We start from the raw sequence: 27,908 nt of genomic DNA on the forward strand, positions 1-27,908 counted from the left end.
CAGACTAACACCCTCCCCTTCTTTTCAGATACTTGTGCTGACGCCGGAATGACAAGACTTTGGTAAATATTTCACCTCCCTTGTCCTGATAGAGGGGTGAGGGGAACTTTTCATGTTTAGATGGTTGTAATGAGATTGGAATTTTTCTTTTTTTTTTTCCTTTTTAACTTTTGCATATATAAAAAATAGATTATAAACATGTTGGACCTTGTGGGAAATGTTTATAAACATGTGGGTCTTTGAATCACTTTATGAAAAGACTCTTAGTTTGTAGAAATGTCCTTTTCAGACCTCTCTCCCCCACACACCTTCCTTGACATGATCACGTGTAGCTCCCAAAAGCTGATCAAGAAGGAGAGAATAATTAAACCGTCCACACTGGTGGAAATGCCGTGGACACTTTCTACCTGTGGCATTTTCACCAATAATCAAAGAAAAATTAGGCCTGTGCTTTTACTTTGATTATTGCCATGGGGAAAAATGTTCCTGCAGATGTTTGCAGCTGCTTTTCTTGTGGGTATTTTCCTTTGAAAATAATGTACGTAGATTAGAAAATGTGATCCTCACGTTATTTCGTTCCCCTGAGCTAACCCTGCCTGCCTCTGCGGTCGCCTCGAGATAATGCAGGCAGAATTATGCACATTGGGGAAACCGAAGAGATGACAAAGACAGAATTTCACCTTCCCTGCGGTTTGGCAGTGTCTGAGCAGCTCGCGTTTGCTACAGGAATAGCTTTGATTGCTGCCCGTGAAATGCACTGATACTCCCATAAAAAGCTCTCGCTGCACGGATTTTGCACTTATTGACCCCTGTTTTCTGGCTGTGCATTGGTGTTGGACTTCAGTGCCTCTTTTGATGCTTTTAAGTTTCTCTTGTAACTTGAGCCCTGGAAAAAGGGCAGAATTAGGGTAAACCCACCTGTCTTTATTGGCCACGAATGCGGAAGGTTTTGACACAGACCCTGAGGGGCTGATGCAATGGAACGCACTCAGCCTACTGCACGGGTTTACGCGATGCCGGGCACGTGTCTTGGGCGCGCTAGCCTAGCACCTGAATCCAGTAAGGAGATTAGCGCGTCCAAAACGTGCACCCCAGGGGCGGATTGGTCCATCGGGGCTTTGGGCATGCCCTGGTGGGCCAGTCACGTGGTTGTGTGGCTAATTTGTGCCGGGCCATGCGGAGGAAAAGACGTTGCCCCTGTCAGCCGGGCCGTGCGGCAAAAAAGAAAGAAGCCACGGTTGGGCGGGCCGCACGGCTGAAGAGAAAGCAGCCCTGTCAGCTTGGCCGCGCCGTGGAAAAGAGGCTGCTGCTGGGAGCTGTGCCATTTAAGAGACTGTTGCATCGCTGAAGAAAGAAATCTGATGCTAACTGAACTCTTTATGTTCCTTGGAGAGAGAATGAATGTGTATACGAGTAAATAGGATGTAAGACAGAATGTGTATGTGTGTGTGTGAGGGGCGTCCCCACAGGCCCAAGGAGCAAGCTTCTGTTATTGGTGTGTTCCGGGGAGAGAGAGAGCATATGTATGTGAAATGGAGCATGTATGTATGTATGAGAGAGAAAATGTGTGAGCAAATAGCATGTAAGAGAGCATGTGGTGAACGTGTGTAGGAGCATGTGAGCAAATAGCATGGTGAGACTGCATGTGTGCGAGAGAGAAGCTGTGCAGGCCCGAGGAAGCCTCTGTATGTTCTGGAGAGAGAGAGAGAGTGTGTGTGAGAGAGAATGTGAGAGAGAGAGAGTATGTGTATGTGGGAGAGAGAGAGAGAGAGAATGTTGTACCACTCCCTTCCCGAACTAATCCATGACACTCTCAGGGTAACTTGAAATCAAAAGCTCCCAGATATGGAGAGCAGGGTATTTTTTTTATTCTTATTAGTTTTAATAATTGGTGTAATTTGATGTTTTCTGTTTTTAAATATTTTATTTATTTGGATGATATTCTGCTTTTAATGGTATTTGGGAATACTTAAAAATAATTATTGGGTATTCTTTTCATCTGCTGTACTATTATGATTGATGTTTTATATATCTTGATTTATATCTTGATATATATCTACCTAATATGCACCATAAACAAACTCTCTACTCAGAGACTGTACATATGAGACACCATATTTATATTGAACTTTTGTATATAATTATTCTCCTCTATCTCTTTCTATTTCTTACATTCCCAGTTCATTAGCCCTTGTTAATTGTAACTGCTTCTCTTCATCACGTTATTTATGTTTTTTGGTTGTATTATCCGCACCCCTGTTTTCTGTAAACCGACATGATGTGAACGAGTTCATGAATGCCAGTATAAAAAAACCTTAAATAAATAAATAAATAAATGTGTGCATGTGAGCAAATAGCATGGTGAGACTGCATGTGTGTGAGAAAGAAGCTGTGCAGGCCTGAGGAAGCCTCTGTTTGTATGTTCTGGGGAGAGAGAGAGAGTGTGTGTGTGAGAGAGAGAGTATGTGTATGTGAAATGGAGCATGTATATATGTATGAGAGAGCATATGTATGAGCAAATAGCATATAAGAGAGCATGTGGTGAACCTGTGTAGGAGCATGTGAGCAAATAGCATGGTGAGACTGCATGTGTGCGAGAAAGAAGCTATGCAGGCCCGAGGAAGCCTCTGTATGTTCTGGAGAGAGAGAGAGAGTGTGTGTGAGAGAGAACGTGAGAGAGAGAGAGTATGTGTATGTGGGAGAGAGAGAGAGAGAGAATGTTGTACCACTCCCTTCCCGAACTAATCCATGACACTCTCAGGGTAACTTGAAATCAAAAGCTCCCAGATATGGAGAGCAGGGTATTTTTTTTATTCTTATTATTTATTTATTTATTTATTTATTTTTAATTTTTATAGACCGAAGTTCTTGTAGGAACTACAAATCAATCCGGTTTACATACAACTTTTAAATGCCCAAAAAGAGTAGTGGGCTTTACATAGAACAGTTGAACAATAAAACAGGTAACAATAGAACTAACAATAAATTATGGAACAAATAGAATAGATAACCAATTAAACATAGTAATGTAGTAATAAATATTATATAGAAAAAAATATATATATATATAAAAGAGATAGAGTAAATGGAGTGTGAGTAAAGTATAAATACAAAGATGAAAGAGCTCAAAAATTAAGGTACAGTTGAAAAACATTGTAATAGGAAAAAACAGTGAGATAACCCATGATTTGGGTTAAAAGACTTGATTAGGTAGCATTAGAAATCTGGGAAGGCTTGACGGAAAAGCCATGTTTTTAGCTCTTTTTTGAACTCCTGATGACTTGGTTCTAGTCTTAGATCTGGGGGGAGCGCATTCCATTGGTGGGGGCCTCCTGAAGACAGTGCTCTTCTGCTCAGTGATGATTTTACCTGAGGGGCTTGCAATGTGCCTTTGTATGCGCTTCTAATTGGTCTGGATGAAGTATGAGGTTGGAGTTGGGTGCTTAATGTGATCGGAGCAAGATTGTATGTTGCTTTGTGAATAATTGTGAGCACTTTATAGAGGATCCTGTGGTTAATAGGAAGCCAATGTAGGTTACGAAGGATTGGAGTGATGTGATCTCTTTTATTAGAGTTTGTAAGTATTCTGGCAGCGGCGTTTTGAACCATTTGTAAGGGTTTGATGGTATTTGAGGGTAGACCGAGAAGGAGGGAGTTGCAATAATCGAGCTTAGATAGTATGATGGATTGAAGTACTAGCCGGAAGTCAGAGAAGTGAAGGAGGGGTTTTAGCTTTCTGAGGACTTGCAGTTTGTAAAAGCAGTCCTTTGCGGTATTGTTTACAAACTTTTTTAGGTTTAGATTGTTGTCTAGCCAGGCTCCAAGATCCCTGACGTCTGGTGAGAACTTGCTAATTGAGTTTGGGTGAGAGGAGCTTGAAGAGATGGTGAGGGGATCTTGGGAGATAATGAGCATTTCGGTTTTGTTGGCATTCAATACTAAATTGAGGCTTGAGAGTAAGTCTTTAATTGGCTGTAGACAGTCATTCCAGTAGCTGATCGTTTTTTGAAGGGATTCTGAAATGGGGATAAGGATTTGGATGTCATCTGCGTAGAGGTAATGGATAAGCTTGAGGTTTGAGAGCAGGTGGCAAAGAGGGAGGAGATAGATATTGAAGAGGGTGGGTGAGAGTGAAGATCCTTGAGGGACTCCTTGATCTGAAAGAACTGGAAGCGATTCCTTGTTGTTTATCCTGACTTTATAGAATCTGTTGCTTAGGAAGGACTGAAACCAGCTGAGAGCTGAGCCTTTGATACCTATGTTGGCTAGTTGGTCTATAAGTATGGTGTGTTTTACCGTATCAAAGGCAGCGGATAGATCTAGAAGAATAAGGAGGTAGGATTGTTTTTTCTCTAGGTTGACTAGGATTGTGTCCGTAAGTGATAGTAAGAGAGATTCGGTGTTTAAGAGTTTTCGGAATCCGTATTGTGCCGGAGACAGAATGTTATGATTTTCCAGATATTCTGACAGTTGTTTGTTAACAGTTTTCTCCATTAATTTGGCTATGAGAGGTAGGTTTGCGATTGGTCAAAAGTTCGCTGGGTCTGATGGAGAGGCGTTTGGTTTTTTTTAGTAGTGGTTTGAGAATGGCCAATTTTAACTGGTTGGGGACTTGGCCTTGAGAGAGTGATGTGTTAATTATATCAGAAATTGGTTTTGAGATTGTGTTTGGTATGGAGATGAGCAGGTTTGTTGGTAATGGATCCGATGGGTGGGATGATGGTTTGATTTTCTTGAGGGTAATTTCTATCTCCAGTGAAGAGGTAGGTTCAAAAGAAACAAGACTAACGTTTTGTTGAGGTGGGGATATGAGATGGTAGGTTGGGGGAATATTGTTGGTTGTGAGAGAGTAGGTGAGGTTGGTGATTTTTGTCTTGAAATAATTGGCGAGTTCGTTGGCTTTACTGAGTGCTTGGTGGTCTGGGATGGAGGGAGGAGATGGTTTAGTTAATGAGGAGACGTATGAGAAAAGTGCCTTTGAGTCAAAAATGAAGTTGTGAATTTTTTTTGCATAAAAGTCTTTCTTTGTCCTGAGTATAGCGTTCCTGTAAGTGTTGAGGAGGGATTTGTATATTGCGTGTGTCGTAGTGGTGGGGTTTTTTCTCCAGCATTGTTCTTTGTTCCTTAGTGTTTGCTTGAGAGATTTAAGTTCCGGGGTAAACCAGGGTTTTCTGTTGTCTGATGTGGGATGTATGGTTTTGGTTGACGTTGGGCAGATTTGATCTGCAATTTTATTATTGAGATTGATCCATGAGGTAGTTGCTGTGGTTGTGTCTGTGAAATCTAGTTGATTTAGTGATTCTGATATCTTTTCATTAAGGAGATCTAGCGAACATGGTTTCCTGAAATGGATGGTGGATTTGGTAGAGTCTTTAGGTGGTGGGTTGTTGATCTTAAGTGTTGTGTAGATGACCCTATGGTCTGACCAGGGAACTGGTGAGCACGTGGGGTTAGAGTGGATGGTAAAGCTGTTGTTAATGAAGATGAGGTCCAGTGTATGGCCTGCCTTGTGGGTGGGACTATTGACGATTTGAGTAAAACCCAAGTGACTGAGTGATGAGAGGACTGTTATGCAGTTGATGGATTGTGGGGAAGCGTCCACATGCAAATTAAAGTCTCCCAGTATTATAGCGGGTTTGTCAGCGTTAATGTGTTTGGCTACAAGCTCGATAAGGAGAGAGGGATTCGATTCCAAGTTCCCTGGTGGGGCGTAGACGAGAGCTACTTGGATTTGTTCAGATTTGAAGAGGGAGAATTCCAGTTTAGAGGATGTGTTTGTATATTGTAAAGATATGTTTAGACCTTTTTTTACTGCCAGAAGGAGCCCTCCACCCCTTTTTCTGGGTCTAGGGACTGAGAAGAGGTCATAAGATTGTATGGGAAGCTGATTTGTTAGTACGGTATCTGTCTGTTTTAGCCATGTCTCTGTGATGGCACAGATATCTGGGTTGACTTCTATAAGATAATCATTGAGGATGTGCGTTTTCTTGGAGAGAGACTGAGCGTTGAATAGGGTTAGAGTAAATAGTGAGAATCCTAGGATTTGTGTAATTGGTGATATCATTATTGGGATAAGCCTTTGTTGTCGTACAATGTGCTGATATGTAGGTTTTGTGTGTGATCTGAGTTTGTTCCAGATTGTGGGTATAGAGTAGCTATGCATCTTTGTGGTGTAATTGACTGGGGTTGCAGCGAGAGAAGTTGCTCTAGTGCTGTAATAGCTGGAGAGACTGATTGCTGGATTGGCTGAATGCTGGAGTGTCTGGATGAAAGTAGAAGAGGCTAGAGGCTGGAGAGTCTGGGTAGTTGTTGGAGAGGCTGGAGGAATGCTGGTGCGGCTGGATGCTGGGTGGTGAGTCTGTGTGCTGGAGAGTCTGGTTGGGGATGAGTGCTGGAGGAATGCTGGTGCGGCTGGAATCTGGCTGGATGCTGGAATGCTGGTGCGGCTGGATGCTGGCTGGATGCTGGAATGCTGGTGCGGCTGGATGCTGGAATGCTGGTGCGGCTGGATGCTGGCTGGATGCTGGAATGCTGGTGCGGCTGGATGCTGGAATGCTGGTGCGGCTGGGTGCTGGAATGCTGGTGCGGCTGGATGCTGGAATGCTGGTGCGGCTGGATGCTGGCTGGATGCTGGAATGCTGGTGCGGCTGGATGCTGGAATGCTGGTGCGGCTGGATGCTGGCTGGATGCTGGAATGCTGGTGCGGCTGGATGCTGGCTGGATGCTGGAATGCTGGAATGCTGGTGCGGCTGGATGCTGGCTGGATGCTGGAATGCTGGTGCGGCTGGATGCTGGAATGCTGGCTGGATGCTGGAATGCTGGTGCGGCTGGATGCTGGCTGGATGCTGGAATGCTGGTGCGGCTGGATGCTGGAATGCTGGTGCGGCTGGGTGCTGGAATGCTGGTGCGGCTGGATGCTGGAATGCTGGTGCGGCTGGATGCTGGCTGGATGCTGGAATGCTGGCTGGATGCTGGAATGCTGGTGCGGCTGGATGCTGGCTGGATGCTGGAATGCTGGTGCGGCTGGGTGCTGGAATGCTGGTGCGGCTGGATGCTGGAATGCTGGTGCGGCTGGATGCTGGCTGGATGCTGGAATGCTGGTGCGGCTGGATGCTGGAATGCTGGTGCGGCTGGATGCTGGCTGGATGCTGGAATGCTGGTGCGGCTGGATGCTGGCTGGATGCTGGAATGCTGGAATGCTGGTGCGGCTGGATGCTGGCTGGATGCTGGAATGCTGGTGCGGCTGGATGCTGGAATGCTGGCTGGATGCTGGAATGCTGGTGCGGCTGGATGCTGGAATGCTGGTGCGGCTGGATGTTGGCTGGATGCTGGAATGCTGGCTGGATGCTGGAATGCTGGTGCGGCTGGATGCTGGAATGCTGGTGCGGCTGGATGTTGGCTGGATGCTGGAATGCTGGTGCGGCTGGATGCTGGAATGCTGGTGCGGCTGGATGCTGGCTGGATGCTGGAATGCTGGAATGCTGGTGCGGCTGGATGCTGGCTGGATGCTGGAATGCTGGTGCGGCTGGATGCTGGAATGCTGGTGCGGCTGGATGCTGGAATGCTGGCTGGATGCTGGAATGCTGGTGCGGCTGGATGCTGGAATGCTGGTGCGGCTGGATGCTGGCTGGATGCTGGAATGCTGGTGCGGCTGGATGCTGGAATGCTGGTGCGGCTGGATGCTGGAATGCTGGCTGGATGCTGGAATGCTGGTGCGGCTGGATGCTGGAATGCTGGTGCGGCTGGATGCTGGCTGGATGCTGGAATGCTGGTGCGGCTGGATGCTGGAATGCTGGTGCGGCTGGATGCTGGCTGGATGCTGGAATGCTGGTGCGGCTGGATGCTGGAATGCTGGTGCGGCTGGATGCTGGAATGCTGGCTGGATGCTGGAATGCTGGTGCGGCTGGATGCTGGCTGGATGCTGGAATGCTGGTGCGGCTGGATGCTGGAATGCTGGTGCGGCTGGATGCTGGAATGCTGGCTGGATGCTGGAATGCTGGTGCGGCTGGATGCTGGCTGGATGCTGGAATGCTGGTGCGGCTGGATGCTGGAATGCTGGTGCGGCTGGATGCTGGAATGCTGGCTGGATGCTGGAATGCTGGTGCGGCTGGATGCTGGCTGGATGCTGGAATGCTGGTGCGGCTGGATGCTGGAATGCTGGTGCGGCTGGATGCTGGAATGCTGGCTGGATGCTGGAATGCTGGTGCGGCTGGATGCTGGAATGCTGGTGCGGCTGGATGCTGGCTGGATGCTGGAATGCTGGTGCGGCTGGATGCTGGGTGGTGAGTCTATGTGCTGGAGAGGCTGGATGAAGGAGGCTAGATGAGTGTTGGATGCTGTAGAGACTGAAAGAATGCTGGAGAGACTCGATGAGTGTTGGAGAGGCAGGGATTACCCCAATGTGCTTGGTGTTTGCTGCGATGTTCACCTTCTGCTCCCTAAGCGGGTAATCCTTTAAGTGTGAAGCCGCGTGACAGGTTGGTGGTTTAGTCGTAGGTGAGAAGGTATTACGTTGTTCCACATCTAAATCTTAAAATCTAAATTGGTAGTTTTAATTAGTTTTAATAATTGGTGTAATTTGATGTTTTCTGTTTTTAAATATTTTATTTATTTGGATGATATTCTGCTTTTAATGGTATTTGGGAATACTTAAAAATAATTATTGGGTATTCTTTTCATCTGCTGTACTATTATGATTGATGTTTTATATATCTTGATTTTATTGTTTGAGGTTTAATGAGGAATAGTGATGTTTCTGTTTTTACCTTGTTGCACTACACGCGGAGTCTGTCTTGTTATGGTTTCCAATTCAGTTTTTGTCTGCATGTTTCTAGTTATACTTTATCTCTTTATTCTGTATTTGGTGAGGGTCCATCTGTGTTCTGTATGTGTGACTGAGGTGAGGTATTTTGCTAGCATGTACTTTCAGCTTGGCTTGTTCTGTTTTCCTAATATCAGGTGTATTTTTTTCAATGCATATCCTGCTTCAACCGCAGGGGAGAAGAAAAACTGATACTTCACGCATATCCAGCATAGCTCTCTACTTCAACGGCAGGGGAGAAGAAAAACTGATACTACACGCATATCCAGCATAGCTCCCTGCTTCAACGGCAGGGGAGAAGAAAAACAACCAATAAGGGCTGAATAACACAGTCTGGGTAAACAAATAAACATGGGTGTAGCTTGCTTATTGCGGCGGTTACTACCCCTACTACCCCTAACTAATCAAGCTTGATATTTCACTTAGTTGCAGCTCCATCACTGCTCTCTACATTAATGGTGGGGGTGGAAGGGAAATAGAACCAAAGAGCTAAGAGAAACAGATAAGTATGAGAAAAAAATGTGAAGCTTGCTGGGCAGACTGGATGGGCCGTTTGGTCTTCTTCTGCCGTCATTTCTATGTTTCTATGTTTCTATGTATTGGTGTTTTAGGGCCTGGTGTAATATTTGAAGTGTTGCCTTTTCTTAGGTAGGGTTGTTACTGTTGAGTGCTGGCAGTTAGTGCTCTTTTCATGTGGGAGGTTTACTATATTGTAATTAAGTTTACCTAAATCTTTTTGAGGGTTGACATGCTTTCCATTAGTCTCAATACCATATGACTGCAGGTGTCTTTTTTGCAGAGGTTTTCGGTTGATGGTGCAGTAGTGCATATAAATAATATACATGTTTTAAGTGATATTTTTACCTTAGAATACTGAATATTCGTTTTCTTGTAACATCTGTTACTATAAATTCATATTTTTTTAAATTATTGAGGCTGTAAGGTTCACCTATGACACCTAAGACCCTCGCACCAGCTCTGGCTGCCTGGCTCCACAAGAGAAAGCAGGATTCCATCTGGAGCTGGGCTACTTTGGGTTAGTGCCTCTCCCCAGTCTTGGTCAGGGTTTAATTTTCTGTTTTTTATAAGCCCAGGGAACAGTAGGGGTCACTTCTTGTCCCCTCTCCCCTGGAGTTGGTAGGCAGAGCAGAGCCTGGGGAACCATAAAAGCAGCAGACGTGTAGCCTGCAGTCACTGGGCATGCACTGGAGTGGTGGGAGGGTTGCGGAGAAGTGGAGGCGAGCTACAGGCACAGTTGGGAAGGGGGTAAGCCAGGAGGAAGTACCTGTGCAGTGTTAGGGAGACTTCTGTCTGAGGTGACTGCACTGAGCTCTGAGAGAAGCAGCAGGCCCTGGAACCAGCGAGTCTCCTAGAGAATGAGATTGGGAAAGGGAGGGGCTGCTGCAGAATGGGGAACTTTACACTGTGATGCAGCTGTGCTGGACTGGGGGCACTCTCTGTGTGAGTGCATAAGCAGCAGCACAACGTCGGAGAGAGTGAGAGATGCACATACCCATATACACTTTGTCTGTGAGAGAGAGTGTGTCTCTGACACAGACACATACTGTGGGTGGGTGGGTGTGAGAGAGAGTGTGTGTCTCTGTGGGTGTCAGTGTGTATGTGCCAATAAAGTTTCTGCAATATAAAACTCTGGTTGTGACTGAGCGTGTGTGTGTCTGACACTGGCTGGCAGGGTCATTACTTGCAACTGGTTCAAGAGCCAGACCAGGAAGCCAGAGAATATCTCTATAAGAGATATAAGCAGATATATAGAGGGCCCAACCTGCATGGATGGAACAGGGGCTGCAACTCTACTCACCCTTGGTCTCCAGAATATGTTCAATTTTTTATTTTTTTTTTTTAGGAAAGATGATGTTTATTTTGGAGATATTTTGGTTCAATTCTGCTGGGCTCCAGGGTTGACTTAGTTTGCTTTTGGAAGCTGTTGATACACATGCTGCAGGGAAAGTGCATGAAGGTGTCGGATACCCCATGGGCCAGTTTTGAAAAAATCCCCTGGGTCAATATGTTCCTGCAATCTGCCCCTGGCGAGCCCTAACAAATATGTAAATATATCCAAAGCAAGAAACCTGTGTGGGAGTCGGTTGGACCATTAGATGACCGAGGGGTTAAAGGGGCTCTTAGGGAAGATAAGGCCATTGCAGAAAGACTAAATGAATTCTTTGCTTCCGTGTTTACTAATGAGGATGTTGGGGAGATACCAGTTCCAGAGATGGTTTTCAGGGGTGATGAGTCAGACGAACTGAACCAAATCACTGTGAACCTGGAAGATGTGGTAGGCCAGATTGACACACTAAAGAGTAGCAAATCACCTGGACCGGATGCTGTGCATCCTAGGGTAGTGAAGGAACTCAAAAATGAAATTTCAGATCTATTAGTTAAAATTGGTAACCTATCATTAAAATCATCCATTGTACCTGAAGACTGGAGGATAGCAAATGTAACCCCAATATTTAAAAAAGACTCCGGAGCAATTTGGGTAACTATAGACCAGTGAGCCTGACTTCATTGCCGGGAAAAATAGTGGAAACTATTCTCAAGATCAAAATCGCAGAGCTTTTAGAAAGACATGATTTAATGGGACACAGTCAACATGGATTTACCCAGGGCAAGTCTTGCCTCACAAATCTGCTTCATTTTTTTGAAGGGGTTAATAAACATGTGGATAAAGGTGAACCGGTAGATGTAGTGTATTTGGATTTTCAGAAGGCGTTTGACAAAGTCCTTCATGAGAGGCTTCTACGAAAACTAAAAAGTCATGGGATAGGAGGCGATGTCCTTTTGTGGATTACAAACTGGTTAAAAGACAGGAAACAGAGAGTAGGATTAAATGGTCAATTTTCTCAGTGGAAAAGGGTAAACAGTGGAGTGCCTCAGGGATCTGTACTTAGATCTGGAAAGGAATATGACGAGTGAGGTTATCAAATTTGTGGATGATACAAAATTATTCAGAGTAGTTAAATCACAAGCAGACTGTGATACATTACAGGAGGACCTTGCAAGACTTGGAAGGTTAGGCATCCAAATGGCAGATGAAATTTAATGTGGACAAGTGCAAGGTGTTGCATATAGGGAAAAATAACCCTTGCTGTAGTTACACGATGTTAGGTTCCATATTAGGAGCTATCACCCAGGAAAAAGATCTAGGCATCATAGTGGATAATACTTTAAAATCGTCAGCTCAGTGCGCTGCAGCAGTCAAAAAAGCAAACAGAATGTTAGGAATTATTAGGAAGGGAATCGTTAATAGAATGGAAAATGTAATAATGCCTCTATATCGCTCCATGGTGCGACCACACCTTGAATACTGTGTACAATTCTGGTCGCCTCATCTCAAAAAAGATATAGTTGCGATGGAGAAGGTACAGAGGAGGGCAACCAAAATGATAAAGGGGATGGAACAGCTCCCCTATGAGGAAAGGCTGAAGAGGTTAGGGCTGTTCAGCTTGGAGAAGAGACGGCTGAGGGGGGATATGATAGAGGTCTTTAAGATCATGAGAGGTCTTGAACGAGTAAATGTGACTCGGTTATTTACACTTGCGAATAATAGAAGGAATAGGGGGCAATCCATGAAGTTAGCAAGTAGCACATTTAAGACTAATCGGAGAAAATTCTTTTTCACTCAACGCACAATAAAGCTCTGGAATTTGTTGCCAGAGGATGTGGTTAGTGCAGTTAGTGTAGCTGGGTTCAAAAAAGGTTTGGATAAGTTCTTGGAGGAGAAATCCATTAACTGCTATTAATTAAGTTTACTTAGGGAATAGCCACTGCTATTAATTGCATCAGTAACATGGTATCTTCTTAGTTTTTGGGTACTTGCCAGGTTCTTATGGCCTGGATTGGCCTCTGTTGGAAACAGGATGCTGGGCTTGATGGACCCTTGGTCTGACCCAGCATGGCAATTTCTTATGTTCTTATGTATCCAATGGCGCCCATCAGATATAAATTGCAAGTAGATGAGGACATTAGATATTACCCCCATGCAGTAAAGTGCTGGGCACCCAATGCACACTTTTTAACTTGGCAAATTTAACTCCAGCCTCGGAAGTGGTCAGCTTACTTTAAAAAAAAAAAAAAAAAGGTTCTCTGTGTTGCGATAAGTGTGTCCTGCCTCTTAGTATCACCGTGACACTTTAAGTTATTGCTTTTGGTGGAGAAAAATAATTGTACATTTTGATTTGATAGCAAAGGGTGCCTAATATTTTACTGAAGTTGCTCAATGTTTTATAACATAAAAAGAAGCGAGATCAAAATAGACACTCGTATTGGGCACCGATGCAATAAACTGTTGAGCGCTATAGATGCACAATTCTCCCTTAGCGTGCCCTTTTTAACACTGCCTCTCATTTAAACATTGCATCGGGCACCCAGCAGATGCGGCTGCGCGGGCGTTAAGACCACGGATGCTCAATATTAGCACCCGTTTTCAGCTTGCGTTTTTCTGCACTGGCCCCTGAGAGGGGGGGGGGGGGGGGAGGTGTCACATTCTCTATGCCAACCCCCAAAAGCAACCAAACAGGTATCTGCTCTAAACTAGTATGCAAATCCCAATTTGGCCAGCTCAGCTTTGTATCCTGCTGAAGTTGATCAAGTGGCTAAGGAGCTTTTTATTTATTCTCAGGCTGACGCAGAAAGCTGAAATGTATTTTTTTAACTCCCGATGCAGTAAGCTAATGCTATGCTAATATAGAAACATAGAAATGATGGCAGAAGAAGACCAAACGGCACATCCAGTCTGCCCAGCAAGCTTCACACTTTTTTTTTTCTCATACTTATCTGTTTCTCTTGGCTCTTAGTAACCTTTTGGTTCTATTTCCCTTCCACCCCCACCATTAATGTAGAGAGCAGTGTTGGAACTGCATCTAAGTGAAATATCTAGCTTGATTAGTCAGGGGTAGTAGGGGTAGTAACCGCCGCAATAAGCAAGCTACACCCATGCTTATTTGTTTACCCAGACTATGTAATTCAGTCCTTGTTGGTTGTCTGTATATACATCCACTTTTCTTCATTCTCCTGCCGTTGAAGCAGAGAGCTATGCTGGATATGAGTGAAGTAACGGTCTTTCTCCCCTGCCATTGAAGCAGAGAGCTATGCTGGATATGAGTGAAGTAACGGTCTTTCTCCCCTGCCATTGAAGCAGAGAGCTATGCTGGATATGAGTGAAGTAACGGTCTTTCTCCCCTGCCGTTGAAGCAGAGAGAGTATCAGGCTTATTTGGTTTGGGGTAGTAACCGCCGTAACAAGCAAGCTACTCCCCGCTTTTTTTGTGAATGCAAATCCTTTTTTCCACATTTCCTCTTGCCGTTGAAGCTTAGAGCAATGTTGTTGTTGCATTAACCGTGTGTGTGATGATTATTGAATAAGGGTATTGTCTCCAGGCAGTAGCCATCATTCTGGCGAGTCACCCACTCTTCATTCACGTCCTCTAGACTTTATGGATCCACAGTGTTTATCCCACGCCCCTTTGAAGTCCTTTACAGTTCTGGTCTTCACCACTTCCTCCGGAAGGGCATTCCAGGCGTCCACCACCCTCTCCGTGAAGAAATACTTCCTGACATTGGTTCTGAATCTTCCTCCCTGGAGCTTCAAATCGTGACCCCTGGTTCTGTTGATTTTTTTCGGGCGGAAAAGGTTTGTCGTTGTCTTTGGATCATTAAAACTTTTCAAGTATCTGAAAGTCTGTATCATATCACCTCTGCTCCTCCTTTCCTCCAGGGTGTACATATTTAGATTCTTCAATCTCTCCTCGTACGTCATCCGATGAAGATCCTCCACCTTCCTGGTCGCCCTTCTCTGTACCGCCTCCATCTTGTCTTTGTCTTTTTGAAGATACGGTCTCCAGAACTGAACACAGTACTCCAGGTGAGGCCTCACCAAGGACCTGTACAAGGGGATAATCGCTTCCCTTTTCTTACTCTATATTCCTCTCTCTATGCAGCCCAGCATTCTTCTGGCTTTAGCTATCGCCTTGTCACATTGTTTCGCCGACTTCAGATCATTAGACACCATCATCCCAAGGTCTCTCTTCTGCTCCGTGCACATCAGCCTTTCTCCCCCCCATTGAATACAGTTCATTCGGATTTCTACTCCCCATATGCATGACTCTGCACTTCTTGGCATTGAATCTCAGCTGCCATATCTTCGACCACTCTTCCAGCTTCCTTAAATCCCGTCTCATTCTTTCTTCTCCTTCCAGCGTGTCCACTCTGTTGCAGATCTTAGTGTCATCCGCAAAAAGACAAACCTTACCTTCTATCCCATTCGCAATGTCGCTCACAAAGATATTGAACAGGACCGGTCCCAACACCGATCCTTGCGGTACACCGCTTAAAACCGCTCTCTCTTCAGAGAGAGTTCCATTTACCATCACACATTGTCTTCTGTCCGTCAACCAGTTTGCAGTCCAGGCACTCACTCCTAAGCCTCTCATTTTATTCACCAGTCTCCTATGCGGGACTGTATCAAAAGCTTTGCTGAAATCCAAGTAGATGACATCGAGTGCTCTTCCTTGATCCAATTCCTTGGTTACCCAGTCAAAAAAGTCAATCAGATTTGTCTGACAGGATCTTCCCTGGTGAATCCATGCTGCCTCTGGTCCAGCAATTTTCCCGACTGTAGATAGTTCACTATTCTCTCCTTCAACAGTGACTCCATTACTTTTCCCACCACCGAAGTGAGGCTAACCGGTCTGTAGTTACCAGCCTCCTCTCTGCTCCCACTCTTGTGAAGCGGGACCACCACTGCTCTTCTCCAATCACTCGGCACCACTCCCGTTTCCAGGGATCTATTGAACAGGTCACACAGCGGACCCGCCAGCACATCTCTGAGCTCCCTCAGTATCCTGGGATGAACCTCATCAGGTCCCATGGCTTTGTCCACTTTCAGTTTCCCCAGCTCTTCCCATACATTTTCTACTGTAAATGGAGTTACATCTACTCCACTCCCCTCCAGTTTCTTGTTAACTAGCGACGGTCCTTCTCCAGGGTCCTCTTTAATGAACACAGAACTGAAGTATTTGTTTAATATTTCTGCCATTTCTTCGTCTCTCTCCACACATTGATCCTTTCCACCTTTCAATTTCACTTCACCACTTTGAACTTTTCTCTTTTCACTGATGTATCTGAAAAATGTTTTGTCACCTCTCTTTACGTCCTTGGCAATCCTCTCTTCCGCTTGACTTTTTGCCGTCTTAATTTCTTCTAATGAACTGGGAGTTACAATATGCGCAAATACAACAATGTATGCACAACCCTGACTTAATATGCCTGCTCAGCAGAGGCCCAAGGCATATTGTAAGCAGGAGGAGGGAATCTGGAAGGAGAGCTGAATGTTTCACTCTACCTTATTTTTCAGTTCTTTGGAATCTGAGTTGTGCAAGCTGTGGAAGAATTCTTGGAAAAGCAGCCTGGAACGGCTACTCCCCTCTTAAAGGGACCGCACCCCCATCGCAGCTGCCAATCCAACACCTGGAAAAGCTGCAGCTCTCAGCCCAAACACACGTTTTATGCGCAGAAAACCATGCTTTTAATTAAAAAATACAAAAAACACATTAAAACCTTTGAGGCCAGCACGCCTGAGCCCCAACACTCCTAGTACTAAAAATATTAAAGAAATCATTTTGGGGAATTGCATAGAATTCAAAGAAGGTGCGGTGCTTAGCAGCCCACGGAAAGATCTCAGTTTCTATTATTTTGGATGGCTGGCAGGGGCTGGGAGGGAATCGGGCCTGCTGGCCCCCAGAGGTTAGTTTCTCTTCCGGTTGAATATTGCTGGTTAAGGGTAGTTATTTAGATACAGGGGCCCAGATAACTTCAGGACTGCTCTGTACCTCCATAACTTCAACAATTACTAAAGTGGGAGCATTGCTGCGGACATTTCAACATTTTCTCCACCAAGTCTTTTAGGTATATCATAGTTTGGTTTTAGAAAGGCACACAATGTTGAAACTTCCCTATTGTCCAGTTTTTTTTCAACACGGATTTGATAAGGGTGAGCATTTTTTAAATGGTTTTACTGGATATCGAGTCTGCAGTGTTGAACTGGTTTAGATCTTCTTTGACCGGTCATTCACAATGGGGCAGATTTTCAAAGGGTTGCGCGCGTAACTTACGCACATAATCCTGAGAAAGTGCCCCTGCGCGCGCCGAGTCTATTTCGCATAGGCTCGGCGGCGCGCGCAAGCCCCGGGATGCACGTATGTCCCGTGGCTTTGAAAAAGGGGCGGGAAGGGGGCAGGGTGCCGGTCTGGGGCGGGACCGAGGCCTCTGGGACGGCAGCCGTGCCGGGGAATCGCGCACCCGCAGCCGGCCGGAGCGCGCAAGTTACACCTGCCAGAAGCAGGCGTAAAAAGGACAACAAAGGTAGGAGGGGGGGGTTTAGGTAGGGCTGGGGGCCGGGTTAGATAGAGGAAGGGAGGGGAAGGTGGGGGGGAGCGGAGGGAAAGTTCCCTCTGAGGCCGCTCCAATTTCACAGCGGCCTCGGAGGGAATGGGGAAAGCCATCGCAACTCCCCTAGGGCTCGGCGCGCGCAAGGTGCACAAATGTGCACCCCCTTGCGAGCACCAAGGGCAAAGATTTGTGCACGCCGGGTTGCACGCACAAATCTACGCCCGCGCGCATGTTATAAAATCTGGCCCAATGTGTCAAGTTAGGAAGTGTTTTTTCCATCTTTACATTACAACATAACATAATGACGGCAGATAAAGACTAAATAGTCCATCCCGTCTGCCCAGCAATTTGCTTATGCTAGTAACTTCTCTCCATGCAGGTTACCCCCATGTTTCTGTTAAGGGCAGTAACTGCCGCTCCGTGCAGATTACCCCCATGTTTCTGTTAAGGGCAGTAACTTCTCTCCATGCAGGTTACCCCCATGTTTCTGTTAAGGATAGTAACTTCTCTCCATGCAGGTTACCCCCATGTTTCTGTTAAGGGTAGTAACTTCTCTCCATGCAGGTTACCCCCATGTTTCTGTTAAGGATAGTAACTTCTCTCCATGCAGGTTACCCCCATGTTTCTGTTAAGGGTAGTAACTTCTCTCCATGCAGGTTACCCCCATGTTTCTGTTAAGGATAGTAACTTCTCTCCATGCAGGTTACCCCCATGTTTCTGTTAAGGGTAGTAACTTCTCTCCATGCAGGTTACCCCCATGTTTCTGTTAAGGGTAGTAACTTCTCTCCATGCAGGTTACCCCCATGTTTCTGTTAAGGGCAGTAACTTCTCTCCATGCAGGTTACTCCCATGTTTCTGTTAAGGGTAGTAACTTCTCTCCATGCAGGTTACCCCCATGTTTCTGGTAAGGGTAGTAACTTCTCTCCATGCAGGTTACCCCCATGTTTCTGTTAAGGGCAGTAACTTCTCTCCATGCAGGTTACCCCCATGTTTCTGTTAAGGGTAGTAACTTCTCTCCATGCAGGTTACCCCCATGTTTCTGTTAAGGGTAGTAACTTCTCTCCATGCAGGTTACCCCCATGTTTCTGTTAAGGGTAGTAACTTCTCTCCATGCAGGTTACCCCCATGTTTCTGTTAAGGGTAGTAACTTCTCTCCATGCAGGTTACCCCCATGTTTCTGTTAAGGGTAGTAACTTCTCTCCATGCAGGTTACCCCCATGTTTCTGTTAAGGGTAGTAACTGCCGCTCCATGCAGGTTACCCCCATGTTTCTGTTAAGGGTAGTAACTGCCGCTCCATGCAGGTTACCCCCATGTTTCTGTTAAGGGCAGTAACTGCCGCTCCATGCAGGTTACCCCCATGTTTCTGTTAAGGGCAGTAACTGCCGCTCCATGCAGGTTACCCCCATGTTTCTGTTAAGGGCAGTAACTGCCGCTCCATGCAGGTTACCCCCATGTTTCTGTTAAGGGCAGTAACTGCCGCTCCATGCAGGTTACCCCCATGTTTCTGTTAAGGGCAGTAACTGCCGCTCCATGCAGGTTACCCCCATGTTTCTGTTAAGGGCAGTAACTGTCGCTCCATGCAGGTTACCCCCATGTTTCTGTTAAGGGTAGTAACTGCCGCTCCATGCAGGTTACCCCCATGTTTCTGTTAAGGGCAGTAACTGCCGCTCCGTGCAGGTTACCCCCATGTTTCTGTTAAGGGTAGTAACTGCCGCTCCGTGCAGGTTACCCCATGTTTCTGTTAAGGGCAGTAACTGCCGCTCCGTGCAGGTTACCCCCATGTTTCTGTTAAGGGCAGTAACTGCCGCTCCGTGCAGGTTACCCCCATGTTTCTGTTAAGGGTAGTAACTGCCGCTCCGTGCAGGTTACCCCATGTTTCTGTTAAGGGCAGTAACTGCCGCTCCGTGCAGGTTACCCCCATGTTTCTGTTAAGGGCAGTAACTGCCGCTCCGTGCAGGTTACCCCCATGTTTCTGTTAAGGGCAGTAACTGCCGCTCCGTGCAGGTTACCCCCATGTTTCTGTTAAGGGCAGTAACTGCCGCTCCGTGCAGGTTACCCCCATGTTTCTGTTAAGGGCAGTAACTGCCGCTCCGTGCAGGTTACCCCCATGTTTCTGTTAAGGGCAGTAACTGCCGCTCCGTGCAGGTTACCCCCATGTTTCTGTTAAGGGTAGTAACTGCCGCTCCGTGCAGGTTACCCCCATGTTTCTGTTAAGGGTAGTAACTGCTGCTCCGCGCAGTTACATTATTTGAGGGCCTTGACTGCTGGGGTTCAACAAGGGTCAGCTTTATGCAACCCTTTTTAACTTTTGTGTGTTAGCGAATTTGGGGTTGGGTTATCATTTGTATACGGACGACATCCAGTTATTTATGTCTGTCCAGTCCTTTATGAAGAATTCTTTAGTGACTGTTGCTCATTGCCTTACTTCTGTAAGGGACTGGATGTCATCCGATAGATTAGTGCTGAATTTAAAGAAGCCTGAGATTGTTTTGTTATCCCATTTTCCAGATATTCTTCATACCTTTATTTTGAAGGTATACAAATTCCATTATCTAAACAATTTAAAAGGTGACTTTTTAAAAGTCCAGCGCATGCCAGAACCGGGAGATATACGCAGGAGTTGGGCCGGTGTGCGCTGAGCGGATTTTAAAAGCCACCCGAGTACGTGCATATTTCCTGCTGCACGCACAGATGAAACGTTCCCAAGCAGGGCGGCTCATGGGCATGATCTTGGGCGTTCCTGGACTTCAATTTCAAATCAGCGCATAAATACTTATGCGCACAGGCGCACGCTGGGATCCCGTGCCGCCTAACCCCACTTCTGCCATGGAGGCCATGTGAGGTATAAAAATAAAGCTATAGATAGCTCGGCAGGGTTTTAAGGGTCGGGACTATGAGGGGGGAAGGGAGGCTATTAAACTATGGGGGTTTAGAAGTCCTATCCCTTACCTGGGAGAACTGGGAATGAACTGGGAAAGCTGGTACCGGCATCGGTGTGCGTCTATTATAATTCCCCGAGTTATGGTAGAAGTGGCATTTGTGCGCATCCACTTAAAACTGCGTGCGGACGCACACACATTCACGCGTATGTTTAAAAAAAAAATGGCTGCGTACCTGGGCATCGGCTGACGAACGCGTGCATGTGCGCGCCGGTTTAAATGTGACCGTCCTTAAGAGTCTAGGGGTTTATATTGCTTGACCTTTATTTTAATGTTTGCAGGTCTAAAGTGTGGCTAGAACTGAATTTTTTGAACTTTATATGCTACAACATTGAAGCCTTTTTTTGAGTACGACAGAAGATGCGAAGACTGATTCGTGCCCTGTTAACCTCGGCTTTAGGTTACTGTGACTCTTTATATATTGGGCAGCCTCAGTCGACTCTGCGAGCTCTTTGGCTGGTGCAGAACGGCCTTGCATGGGTTGTTTCAGGGGCAAATATACCCGATCACATCACACCCATCCTTTTCAAACTGCATTGCTTGCCTGTTTTATGGAGGGTGAGATTTAAATTGTTGACCCTGAGTTTTAAAGCCTTTCATGGGCAGGCCCTGACTTATTTTAATTCACTCTAAAAATTTACCAGCTCAGCCGCTCTCAGAGATCCCTCTTTTAAGCAGGTCAGGCTGGATGTTTTGGAGAGCGTCTGTTTTAGGTCGCTGGTCCGTCTCTCTGGAACTCCTTACCTGAGAGTTTGAAGAGTCAGATGTCTTTGTCAGCTTTTCATGAGGCCCTGACGGTGTAACATCTGGATTGATTCAGGTTTAAGACGGGTGGTGGTCTCAGAATGACCTAGGATTGATGGTGATAGGGATAACATCTTTATGGTCCAGCATGTGTTAGTCCAATGCTGGCTGAGGAATTTTCCTATAGCAGGTTTCATGTGTGTCTTGCTTTTATTGTTTTTTATTTTATTGAGGATGATTTTATTATTGTAATGCTTTATTATTTTTATGAATGTTTTATCGTAACCCGCCTAGATATAAATTTATTAAATACACTCTTGAATAAGCTATCCGAATAACCTAGCCTTGCCCCAGAATGCCCCCAATTTATCCAGATAACTTTTACTTGGGTTAGTCATTATGTGGATACAATTTATCTGGTTAGAGAGGTGGAACATTTAAACTTTGGGTTTATCCGGGTATCACGAAGTTACCCGACAAACCCCTATGAATATGGACCTCAGAGCTTCCTTTAAGTTTAGCAGGGTCTCCTTTAATGCAGTCTCATTGGCTGTGTGTGTGGCCGAGTCTAGGATCTGAAGGAGAGAGGGGATTTAAGTCTTTTTTACCTTATGGACATGCGTGATGCTCGTTTCTTCTAGGTGAGAGGGGGTGGCCATTCCTCAGTGCTCGTGCCCTGTGCATGGGCACAGTCCTGGCTGTAACCTCCAGCATAAACTCTTTAGGGTGCTATATCTTGTGCAGCCGTGTGCAGCATTCTCCCCCCGTTCCCCGACATGCCTGCAATCGAGGGATCTGCATGGAAGCTGTCGGCAATGTTCTGTCTGGGATTCTGGGAAGCGCGTCTGGAGCAGCCTCCAGTATCCCCAATGCTGGAGCGATTGGGCTCACCAAGGTAAGGCACAGCCCTGGGCTGTAGCTTGTGTTTGGGAGTGTTGAGGGTGGGATGGGGGGTATATTGTCCCCGCCCTCCATTGGGGTAGAAGTAATGCAGTTTCCCCGTGTCCAGTCCAACTGAAGTCTGTTCAGATAGAAACCTCCCCCATCCCTTGATTCTGGGAAATCTGCACGTTCACCCCTCTTTTAGGTTCATGGGCTCCAGTACCTCTGCGGTGCAGGTTTAGAGGTTCCAGTATCTCTGCCGCGCAGATTTAGGGGCTCCAGTGCCTCCATGGTGCAGGTTCGCTCTGCTACCTCTGCAGGGCAGGTTTAGGGGCTGAACCCATCCATGAAAAGATGAAGTACTCAGACAATAATAAGCAGGCAGAAGAAAAAGAGGGAACTGCCCCCTATAAACTGTCAAATCTGAAATGTGGAGCTTCTCGTGGGAACGCCAGAGTGTTTACAGACCTCACTGTTTTGTCTGTGGCATGAGCACAGTGTATGGAGACTTGCAAACAGCTGTCTGGTTAGTGAGGCACTGGCAAAGAGTCCGGATAGACTGCAGAAAGATGCAGGTGGAGCTGGAGATACGGGAGGCTAAGTGTAATTTGACAGATGGACCATGGCTCAGAAGCCCTAGTCTAAATAAGAAGTTGGATGGCACCTGTAATTATGTGCTGTGCTAATTATGGGTGACTGTGACATCACAACAATACATATATGTCATAACAGCTCGGGTGATTATGATGTAACATTTTCTCCATGCTTAGGCTGGCTCCCGTCACTCTGTGCAGCTGTGTGCTCTGGCCTGTGTATTGCTGGGAATGTCCCCCCGTCTGACAGAGCTGCTTGCTGCCATCCCACTGGCTGTACATGGTAAATGATCCTATAAAGACTTCTGTACATTTATATCCAGAACAAATCCACACCGAGAGTACTCATGTCAAGCAGGTTTAAAATGACAAAAGAAGTCACTGAAACCTCATCAAAATACTTTTTCATGAGATTAACTATTAACTGTAAACAGCGACTTCTGCAGCTCTGTTAGCAGTCCTGTTATTAATTAAACTAAACTCTTACTCTAACCCTACAAATTCAATAGAAGCTCAGCTTGACTCTACTCTGAATTCCTTAGATGCCCGCCCCTATTTACAAGTGCGGCTGTGGGATCCTTTCCTTGGCTGCAGTTGTTCCACAGCTTGCTTTAGTCACTCCATGCACTTTTACTATGCAAATTCTGGCCCAGTTACAACATAAAATATGACACATGAGACCCAATGACCGCTCGTTCTATTCATCTAATGCCTATCGAAGGCACAATTCATGCTCTGGAGTGTATTTAAGGGTTTCTTTGTGCGATGCGTCCGCTGCTCTGGTGGAGGTGGGTGAGAGATTGAGTAGCAGGTCAGTACGTACCTGGGGAAATGGCTTTTGATGTGACTGGGGTTAGAAGTCAATCTGATGTTCCTTTCCCCCTCCCCAGGTGGCGTCCTGTGCACAACGCATGCTGTCAGCATCGGCACAGGGATCTCCTACTTCCAGTATACGGACATAGACTCAGGCAGGAATGTCTTCATCGTGGGATTCACCATCTTCATGGCGCTCCTGGTCCCGCGTTGGCTGACTGCTGCCCCCGACTACATAACTACAGGTTCCTTTGGGAGGGGGGAGAAATGTGCTACCAGCGGACGGCTTAAACTCATTAATTCTGCTGTTTCTGGGTGTCCAAAGTATGCAAATGTTCCTGGGGCAAAAAAAATTAAAAAATATATATATATATATAACAAAATAAACATTAATTGTCCATATCCTGAAAGCCAGGTGAGTCTGTGGTCCTCAAAAGTCAGATTGATTTGTACACACTTCTACTCCTTTGTCACTGATCCCCTGGTCTTGTAAAAAACAAACAAACAAAAAAAAGGGCCAAAGAAGAACCAAAATGATACAAGCAGATAATAAGCCAGCGACTATACAAAATCAAATATCACTCGCTGCAGCTCGGCATCCAGTGCGATATTCTAGTTATCTGCCATTATTTCATATGGCAGAGAATTTCCAATATAACATAAAACACAAAATTATAAGCAATAAAATACAGAAAGAAGATGATAGGGTTTACTGTAACAAAATAAGAGGAATAAACTCAAATACATATTATTTATCGTGATGTTCCAGCAGCAGAGTGCAATGCCCCTGACTAAAGAAAGCCCAGCTCACCGGGCTGTGTGGTACGGTTCACTGCATGGACAAGGACTTACTGTGGCCTTCCCAGTAAGGACTGTTTTACTGTATATATATATGGGACTACGTCAGGGAACATATAGCCTCCGGCAGGTCACAAACAGAGTCCCAGTGTTTGAAGAATAAACTTACATCCATCTGGTGGCTTGAGAGATCTTGGAGAGTTTTCATAGTGCTGGGACCAGCTTTTTCTGCCCCCTGCCAGATATTCAGAATTACACATTCTCTCTCTGATTTATCAGTGACTGCTGCGGCACAGCAAGGCCCCCCTTCCTCTCTCTCTCCCTCCATTCCTTGTCCATGAGCATCCCTCCTCTCTCTACCACCCATTCCTTGTCCATGAGCATCCCTCCTCTCTCTACCACCCATTCCTTGTCCATGAGCATCCCTCCTCTCTCTCTACCACCTATTCCTTGTCCATGAGCATCCCTCCTCTCTCTCTACCACCTATTCCTTGTCCATGAGCATCCCTCCTCTCTCTCTACCACCCATTCCTTGTCCATGAGCATCCCTCCTCTCTCTCTACCACCCATTCCTTGTCCATGAGCATCCCTCCTCTCTCTCTACCACCCATTCCTTGTCCATGAGCATCCCTCCTCTCTCTCTACCACCCATTCCTTGTCCATGAGCATCCCTCCTCTCTCTCTACCACCCATTCCTTGTCCATGAGCATCCCTCCTCTCTCTCTACCACCCATTCCTTGTCCATGAGCATCCCTCCTCTCTCTCTACCACCCATTCCTTGTCCATGAGCATCCCTCCTCTCTCTACCACCCATTCCTTGTCCATGAGCATCCCTCCTCTCTCTACCACCCATTCCTTGCCCATTAGCATCCCTCCTCTCTCTACCACCCATTCCTTGTCCATGAGCATCCCTCCTCTCTCTCTACCACCCATTCCTTGTCCATGAGCATCCCTCCTCTCTCTCTCCCTCCATTCCTTGTCCATGAGCATCCCTCCTCTCTCTCTCCCTCCATTCCTTGTCCATGAGCATCCCTCCTCTCTCTCTACCACCCATTCCTTGTCCATGAACATCCCTCCTCTCTCTACCACCCATTCCTTGTCCATGAGCATCCCTCCTCTCTCTCTACCACCCATTCCTTGTCCATGAGCATCCCTCCTCTCTCTCTACCACCCATTCCTTGTCCATGAGCATCCCTCCTCTCTCTACCACCCATTCCTTGTCCATGAGCATCCCTCCTCTCTCTCTACCACCCATTCCTTGTCCATGAGCATCCCTCCTCTCTCTCTACCACCCATTCCTTGTCCATGAGCATCCCTCCTCTCTCTCTCCCACCCATTCCTTGTCCATGAGCATCCCTCCTCTCTCTCTCCCTCCATTCCTTGTCCATGAGCATCCCTCCTCTCTCTCTCCCTCCATTCCTTGTCCATGAGCATCCCTCCTCTCTCTCTACCACCCATTCCTTGTCCATGAGCATCCCTCCTCTCTCTCTCCCTCCATTCCTTGTCCATGAGCATCCCTCCTCTCTCTCTACCACCCATTCCTTGTCCATGAGCATCCCTCCTCTCTCTCTCCCTCCATTCCTTGTCCATGAGCATCCCTCCTCTCTCTCTCCCTCCATTCCTTGTCCATGAGCATCCCTCCTCTCTCTCTACCACCCATTCCTTGTCCATGAGCATCCCTCCTCTCTCTCTCCCTCCATTCCTTGTCCATGAGCATCCCTCCTCTCTCTCTACCACCCATTCCTTGTCCATGAGCATCCCTCCTCTCTCTACCACCCATTCCTTGTCCATGAGCATCCCTCCTCTCTCTCTCCCTCCATTCCTTGTCCATGAGCATCCCTCCTCTCTCTCTACCACCCATTCCTTGTCCATGAGCATCCCTCCTCTCTCTCTCCCTCCATTCCTTGTCCATGAGCATCCCTCCTCTCTCTCTCCCTCCATTCCTTGTCCATGAGCATCCCTCCTCTCTCTCTACCACCCATTCCTTGTCCATGAACATCCCTCCTCTCTCTACCACCCATTCCTTGTCCATGAGCATCCCTCCTCTCTCTCTACCACCCATTCCTTGTCCATGAGCATCCCTCCTCTCTCTCTACCACCCATTCCTTGTCCATGAGCATCCCTCCTCTCTCTACCACCCATTCCTTGTCCATGAGCATCCCTCCTCTCTCTCTACCACCCATTCCTTGTCCATGAGCATCCCTCCTCTCTCTCTACCACCCATTCCTTGTCCATGAGCATCCCTCCTCTCTCTCTCCCACCCATTCCTTGTCCATGAGCATCCCTCTTCTCTCTACCACCCATTCCTTGTCCATGAGCATCCCTCCTCTCTCTACCACCCATTCCTTGTCCATGAGCATCCCTCCTCTCTCTCTACCACCCATTCCTTGTCCATGAGCATCCCTCCTCTCTCTACCACCCATTCCTTGTCCATGAGCATCCCTCCTCTCTCTCTACCACCCATTCCTTGTCCATGAGCATCCCTCCTCTTTCTCTCCCTCCATTCCTTGTCCATGAGCATCCCTCCTCTCTCTCTACCACCCATTCCTTGTCCATGAGCATCCCTCCTCTCTCTACCACCCATTCCTTGTCCATGAGCATCCCTCCTCTCTCTCTACCACCCATTCCTTGTCCATGAGCATCCCTCCTCTCTCTCTACCACCCATTCCTTGTCCATGAGCATCCCTCCTCTCTCTCTACCACCCATTCCTTGTCCATGAGCATCCCTCCTCTCTCTACCACCCATTCCTTGTCCATGAGCATCCCTCCTCTCTCTCTACCACCCATTCCTTGTCCATGAGCATCCCTCCTCTCTCTCTACCACCCATTCCTTGTCCATGAGCATCCCTCCTCTCTCTCTACCACCCATTCCTTGTCCATGAGCATCCCTCCTCTCTCTCCCTCCATTCCTTGTCCATGAGCATCCCTCCTCTCTCTGTACCACCCATTCCTTGTCCATGAGCATCCCTTCTCTCTCTCTACCACCCATTCCTTGTCCATGAGCATCCCTCCTCTCTCTCTACCACCCATTCCTTGTCCATGAGCATCCCTCCTCTCTCTACCACCCATTCCTTGTCCATGAGCATCCCTCCTCTCTCTACCACCCATTCCTTGTCCATGAGCATCCCTCCTCTCTCTACCACCCATTCCTTGTCCATGAGCATCCCTCCTCTCTCTACCACCCATTCCTTGTCCATGAGCATCCCTCCTCTCTCTACCACCCATTCCTTGCCCATTAGCATCCCTCCTCTCTCTCTCCCTCCATTCCTTGTCCATGAGCATCCCTCCTCTCTCTCTACCACCCATTCCTTGTCCATGAGCATCCCTCCTCTCTCTACCATCCATTCCTTGTCCATGAGCATCCCTCCTCTCTCTACCACCCATTCCTTGTCCATGAGCATCCCTCCTCTCTCTACCACCCATTCCTTGTCCATGAGCATCCCTCCTCTCTCTCTACCACCCATTCCTTGTCCATGAGCATCCCTCCTCTCTCTACCACCCATTCCTTGTCCATGAGCATCCCTCCTCTTTCTACCACCCATTCCTTGTCCATGAGCACCCCTCCTCTCTCTCTACCACCCATTCCTTGTCCATGAGCATCCCTCCTCTCTCTCTACCACCCATTCCTTGTCCATGAGCATCCCTCCTCTCTCTCTACCACCCATTCCTTGTCCATGAGCATCCCTCCTCTCTCTCTACCACCCATTCCTTGTCCATGAGCATCCCTCCTCTCTCTCTACCACCCATTCCTTGTCCATGAGCATCCCTCCTCTCTCTCTACCACCCATTCCTTGTCCATGAGCATCCCTCCTCTCTCTGTACCACCCATTCCTTGTCCATGAGCATCCCTCCTCTCTCTCCCTCCATTCCTTGTCCATGAGCATCCCTCCTCTCTCTCTACCACCCATT

At 46.9% G+C, this 27,908-nt stretch overlaps 1 protein-coding gene across 2 annotated transcripts in view; it reads left to right on the forward strand.

Moving 5' to 3' along the window:
* SLC23A3 (solute carrier family 23 member 3) overlaps positions 1-27,908 on the forward strand; it is a 72,361-nt gene that overhangs the window by 27,907 nt on the left and 16,546 nt on the right. For both annotated transcript variants that reach the window (XM_029605024.1, XM_029605023.1), the window contains 3 exons: positions 21,555-21,808; positions 22,566-22,671; positions 23,279-23,446. In XM_029605024.1, coding sequence (XP_029460884.1) covers positions 21,555-21,808; positions 22,566-22,671; positions 23,279-23,446 — 528 coding nt within the window. The remainder of the gene's footprint in view (positions 1-21,554; positions 21,809-22,565; positions 22,672-23,278; positions 23,447-27,908) is intronic.

Source organism: Rhinatrema bivittatum, chromosome 6, assembly GCF_901001135.1.
Source record: "Rhinatrema bivittatum chromosome 6, aRhiBiv1.1, whole genome shotgun sequence".
Taxonomy (NCBI): Eukaryota; Metazoa; Chordata; class Amphibia; order Gymnophiona; family Rhinatrematidae; genus Rhinatrema; species Rhinatrema bivittatum.